This window comes from Tenrec ecaudatus, chromosome 10, assembly GCF_050624435.1.
Source record: "Tenrec ecaudatus isolate mTenEca1 chromosome 10, mTenEca1.hap1, whole genome shotgun sequence".
Lineage (NCBI taxonomy): Eukaryota > Metazoa > Chordata > Mammalia > Afrosoricida > Tenrecidae > Tenrec > Tenrec ecaudatus.
In genome coordinates this window covers 36,810,454-36,816,453 of record NC_134539.1, presented here as the reverse complement: position 1 = coordinate 36,816,453, position 6,000 = coordinate 36,810,454, and the positions used below count along the sequence as shown (strand labels likewise).

General features: G+C 54.0%; 1 protein-coding gene across 1 annotated transcript in view; it reads left to right on the top strand.

Annotated features, from left to right (window-relative positions):
• Positions 1-885: 885 nt before the first annotated feature.
• The window catches only part of ANKS6 (ankyrin repeat and sterile alpha motif domain containing 6), a 43,234-nt gene continuing 38,119 nt past the window's right edge, over positions 886-6,000 (top strand). The window contains exon 1 of the mRNA XM_075560210.1: positions 886-1,248. Coding sequence (XP_075416325.1) covers positions 899-1,248 — 350 coding nt within the window. The 5' untranslated portion in view covers positions 886-898. The remainder of the gene's footprint in view (positions 1,249-6,000) is intronic.

The window sequence follows — 6,000 nt, the reverse complement described above, 5'->3', positions numbered from 1 at the left end:
AAGCAGTGCACACCTCTGTAAACAGCCCTTCTGTCTCCAGCCAAGTGTGCCTCTTATCTGTAGGAGCCCCGCTGGCGAATGGCATTGCCCGTTACAGGGTGGGGTTTTTTTTTCCAGGTTGGTTTTGATCATAGCTAAATGCGCATCGCGGAGAAACAGTTACATGCATTATGGTGCATATCGGGAGAAAGGATAAGGCAGTTCTCTCTTTGCATGGACAAATGGCCAGGACATTCCTTGCAAGCTTCAGGAGCGTCTGTATGGCATAAAAGCGATGCTTTTTTTTTTTTTTTTTAAGGCTTAGATTACAAGTGATGCCTCTACTCTAAACAAACCTAACCAAAAAAGAACAGGCCGGGAGGGAGACACAGAACTGAGACATTCAAAAGGGTGGCGTGGCCTTTAAGCACGACTGGACAGCTCTTGGCTTATCACTTCGCTGTGCTTTCCTGAGCGGCCGCTCTCCCTCGGCAAGCTGTCCTCGCGCGGTGGCAGCGCTGTCCGCGTTTGTAGACCGCCTGCTGACGGACGCTAAGGCCCGCGAGGCGCTTGCAGGTCTCGCTAAGAGCAGCGCGGTACTTTCTGGGGGCACGCGGGGCCCCGGTCCGTTCCACAGTCCGGTCAGCAGCCCTCTCCAAAGCGCCAGCTCCGTGGATTCCTCGTGGAGGACTCGGGCAGGCAGAGTCCCTGCGCAGCTGAGACCGGACCCTGGCGGAGAGCGAGGTCAGGCGCGCGTGCCCGCCCCGGCGCGCGTCCCCGGCGCGCGTCCCCGACGCACAGGCCCGAGGCGCGCGCTCGCGGCGGGCGGGCGGCCGGCCGGCCGGCAGGGGGCGCCGGCGCGCGGGGTTCCGGGGGCGGAGTCGGCGCGGCCGGCCGCCCGAGACCGTCCGCGGCCGCGATGGGCGAGGGCGCGCTGCCCCCGGCCTTCCAGCTGCTGCTGCGCGCCTGCGACCAGGGCGACACGGAGACGGCGCGGCGGCTGCTGGAGCCGGGGGCGGCGGAGCCGGCGGAGCGCGGCGGGGAGCCCGAGCCCGGCGCCGAGCCGGCGGCGGCCGAGGCGGCTGGGCCCGGGGCGGCCGCGGCCGGGGCGCCCGTGCCGGTGGACTGCTCGGACGAGGCCGGCAACACGGCGCTGCAGTTCGCCGCGGCCGGGGGCCACGAGCCGCTCGTGCGCTTCCTGCTGCGCCGCGGAGCCTCGGTCAACAGCCGCAACCACTATGGCTGGAGCGCGCTCATGCAGGCGGCCAGGTGAGGGGCCCGGGGCGCCGGCGGACCCGCGGGTGGCGGCCAGTGCGGGCCGGGACCCAGCCCCGACTTAGCCCGGCCCCTGGCGGGCGGCCAGACCCTCCGGCGGCCTTCGGACTCAAGGAGAGTTGGCATCGCCCACTTTGAGCAACTGGGGAGCCTCCTTTTCAGGGAACATAACCGCAGAAACTTGGCAACTTTCGCCGAGCGGGCTGAGCGGGATCCTGCGATTGCCAATAGAATCTTAGGGCGCGTAGAATCCTGGAGGGGAGCTTTTATTCCTACTGGCAGCAAAGAATTGAGCCGCTCACCCTGGCCTGGCCAGGTGGGACCCCTCAGTCAGGCTCAGGATGTGGGCACACCAGACGCGCCAAGGCAGCAGTTGGGTATATCCACGCGGAGATCCAAGGAGGCATCAGAATTAACCGGACGGATAAAGGCCAAGGGAGGCCACTCAGTCATTCCGACTCATAGTGGGTCTACAGGCAAGGTGAAACTGCCCCGTGAGTTTCCAAGACTCCGCTCTTTATAGGAGCCTGTCTTTCTTCTGATGGGGCGGCGGGCTTCTGCAAAATGTACAGTCCTGGAAACTCTCTGGGCGCTTCTGCTCTGTCCTACTGGGTGGCTGTGAATCGAATTGGCTGGCTGACTGCGGCTTTGGTTTGGCGGTTTGGTACCTGCAAGCCCTGTTCTAGTTAGAGCTCTGTGTGCGCCCGCCCGTTTAGGATGTACTCACTGCAACCGTGTCCCGAAGGCCGTCATTGTGCTGAAATGAAAACAGACACAGACAGGTCAAGGAGCTTGCCCTAGGTCACACAGCCACCAAGTGGCAGAGCCAAGATTTGAACGTGGGTTAAGTGGAGAGCCTCCCCTTTCTCAGTCACCTCACGGGAGGGAACCCATTGGACAACCCTGGAGGACTGGACAGAGGAAGACATCCTAGGGGATGCAGGAAGGCAAGCATTGCAGAGGGAGAGTGGGGACGAGAATGGGGTTGGCAGCAGCCAGTGGGGTTGGGACTTGGGCTGCGGGAGCCCTGGGGGTGGCAGTGGTGGAAGGGGAAGTGGCTTGTCGACTGAAGATGTTGGCCATCTTCCTGTGAGTCGGGTACTGCAGGGGGGAGGGAGGGGATGCTACAGAAAGAAAGGGCATTCAGGAGTTTTCCAGACTGCGGTAATAGTGTTCTTGGGGAAAAAATGTGTCCTGAAGACTAACCCTCCCCTTTTTTTTAAGGCTTTCAAAAAACACAACTTAAAATTAATGTTAAAATAACCTTTAAGGCTTTTTTTAAACCATCATTTACATTGTGTTAAATACATAGGTGAAACACTGCCTTTTTAGCGATTCTCCGTGAGTGTGACTCGGTGACATTGGCTACATGTGACTTGTTGTCCAGCCCTTATCATGACCCATTTCCAGTTTTTCCCATCGCCCTCTACAGAAGCTCAGTCAGTGCTGCTTTAAGGCATTATATATTTATGCTTTGAATAAGGAATATGGTCAAGAGGGCCAAACACACAACATACATACATGCAATGATATTCAGTGAGCCTCTCACCTTGTCACCACTTACTCACACTCTGCCGACACTTAGTTTTGTGCGTAACCTTCCAGAGTCTCTTTATACTGGGCTTTTCTGCCTTTGCACTATTGACATTTGAGCTCAGTCACGTGCGTGTGTGTGTGTGTGTGTAGGGGGGGTTGTCATTCTGTAGGATGTCCTAGTGCACTGGACATCCTAATGCCGCAACCCTTTAATACAGTTCCTCATATTGTGGTGACCTCCCAACCATAAAATTATTTTCGTTGCTACTTCATCACTGTAATTGTGCTATTGTTACGAATCGGGCAACCCCTGTGAAAGGGTCGTTCAACCCCCAAAGGGGTCTCGACCCACAGGTTGACAACCGCTGTACATCAAGGATGCTGAGCAATATCCTTGACCTCTACTCACTAGAGGTCAAGAGTACCCCAGCTGTGACAACTCAGTATGTCTCCAGACATTGTCAGATCTTTCCTGGGGTACACAGTCACCCCTACTTGAGAGCCACTGTTTTATACATATGGAGTTCTGGTGGCAGAGGGGTTACACAGTGGGCTGCTAACCTCAAAGTCAGCAGTTTGAAACCACCAGCCACTCCACAGGAGAAAGATGAGGCTCTGTACTCCTCTAAAGAGCTGCACAGGGGCAGTTCGACCCTGCCCTGTAGGTTTGCTATGGTTGGGATATATTCTGTGGCGGTTTGTCTGTTTCATGGATGTGTAAGCAAACATGACAGTGGATTTCCTTCATCCCCTTCTCCCTTTTACACCTACAATCCACACTGGAAGGAGCCCCGGTGGCATAGCTAGTAGATGACACATTGGGCTGTTAACTGCAAGGTTAACTGTTCAAAGCCACCAGCTGCTTCACGGGAGAAAGATGAGGCTTTCTGTTCCAGTAGACTTACAACTTCCAAAACTCACAGGGACAGTTCTGTAGGGTTGCTGCGAGTCAGAATTGATTTAATGCTAGTGAATGTGGTTTTTGGAAGTCGTCTATAAACTGCAGGAGCCCTGGTGGTGTAATGAGTTAAGCATTGGACTGCTAACCGAAAGGTCGGCGATTCAAACCCACCAGCCACTCAGCAAGAGAAAGGCAAGGCTTTCCACTCCCAGAAAGACTTAAAGTTTTGGAGACCCAAAGGAGCCCTTCTTCTGTGCCCTGTGGGGTTCCGTGAGTCGGATCACCTCCGGGTTGGTGTCCACACTGTTCTGCATCAGGCTCTTCTCGCGTCATGCTCTTCAGTGGCCTTCCCATGTCAGTACGTACAAGCCTTCATTGAGCCTCATGAGAGGCCACTGGATGGTTATTTGTGGCCCCATTGGTGGCCGTTTGGGTTGTTTCCAGGCTCCTGCTATTAAAATCATGCTGCAGTGGATAATCTGGTCCATATGCCATTTCATGCATGAGCAATAGAGGAAATTCCCCAAGGGAGGGAGTACAGGTCATTTGTCATTGTGATAGATATTGTCCAATTGCTCTCTAGGAAGTTTATTAATTTTCTGTGACTGCTATAGAAAGAGCATGCGTAGGGCACTGAATTAAGCATTGGACTGCTAACCTCAAGGCCAGTGGTTCAAACCCACCAACATTCTGTGGGACAAAGGTAAGGCAGTCGGCTTCTTCATAGATTTACAGCCTTAGAAACCCACCTGGGCAGTTCTACTGGGGCTGCTTATGCGCTGCAATCTACTAGACAGAGTGCTTTGTTGGTTTATGGCTACTGTAACAAATGACCACACATTTAACGGCCTAGAACAGCACGCATGTGTTACCTTACAGTCCTCGTGGTCAGAGTGACATGGGTCTCACTGGACTGGAAGCAAAGCGTCAGCAGGCCTCTGCCTTTCTGGAGATGCTGGGAGACTTTGTTTTCCTGCCTTTTCCAGCTGCTTGAGGCCGCCTGCATTCCTTGGCTCATGAATCTCCCCTTCTATCTTCATCCTAAACCAAGTCCACTGCCATCCAGTCGGTTCCAACTCATAGTGACCCCAGGAATTTCCGAGACGAAGTCTTGATGAAACCTTCCAGTTCGATGCCCAGTGGTTCCACCAAGGCCCCTTTCTTCACCACGGCCACCGATCCCAGCAGACTGACCTCTGCCTCTGGCTGGCGTCTCTTTCTCTGAATCTTCCCTTCTAGTGCCTGCCTTTAAGGGACCCTGCTGATGACATAGCACCCACCTAGAGACCATCCGGGATGACCTTGCCATCGCAACATCAGCGAGTAGCAACCTTACCTTTATCCACAGCCTTCGTTTCCTCCTGTCCTGTAACCACATACAGGTCTCAAGGATTGGCACGAGGGCATCTTTGGGCAGGGAGTGGGAGGGGGGTGCATTGTTCTACCCGCTACCATGGCTACAGCGGTGTCCCTGCCCGCCAGCAGTGTTCACGAGGGTGCTGACTCGTCAGCCTCTCCGACCTTGTGTGTGTTGATTGGACTTTGCATTGTTCCTGATCTGAGAGGGGAGAGGGTGTCTCAGTGTAACTGTGATTGGTTTTCTCTCGTGAGTGAAGGTGTGCGTTTTTCCAGATGCACAAGCCATCTGCTTTTCTAAGAAGTGTTGAAAAGACGACTCCTGTGATCCAATGATATTTTATTTCCTGATACTTTTCCAGGGTGGTTTTCCTGGAATCCAATTTGCATTCTTTTTGTTGTTCTGTTCTGTCGAGTCTGATTCCGACTGGTAGCAGCAAACCTGCAGGACACAGTGGAATTGCCCTTGGATTGTATAGATCTACAGAGCTGTGTCTGCCTGGGAGCCAGTGACCAGGTTGTTCCTCCTGTCGGTTTGAACTGCTGGCTCTGGTGAGCAGCCCACTTTAACCATTGCACCACCAGGCACTTTTTGTATTACTGTCTGGTTACTTGTGTTAGTCTGGGTAGACTAGAAAAACAAATCCAGGGAGACTCATATGTGTATAAGAAAGAGGATTATATACAAGAGCAATTGAACATTGAGAAAACATCCCAGCCCAGTCCAGATCAAGTCCATAAATCTGATATTAGCCCATATGTCTGAGACGAATCTGTAAAATCCGCTTCACACTCATGCAACACATGCAATGATGCCGAATGCAGGAAGATCACAGGCCAGTAAGTTGGAAGTCTTGTGGATCCAGTGGCCTTGTAAGCATCTCAGTGCTGGCGGGGGTCTTTATGTGGCTTCTCCGGCTCCAGAGGTCTGGGTGCACCAGGGTAGGTCCATG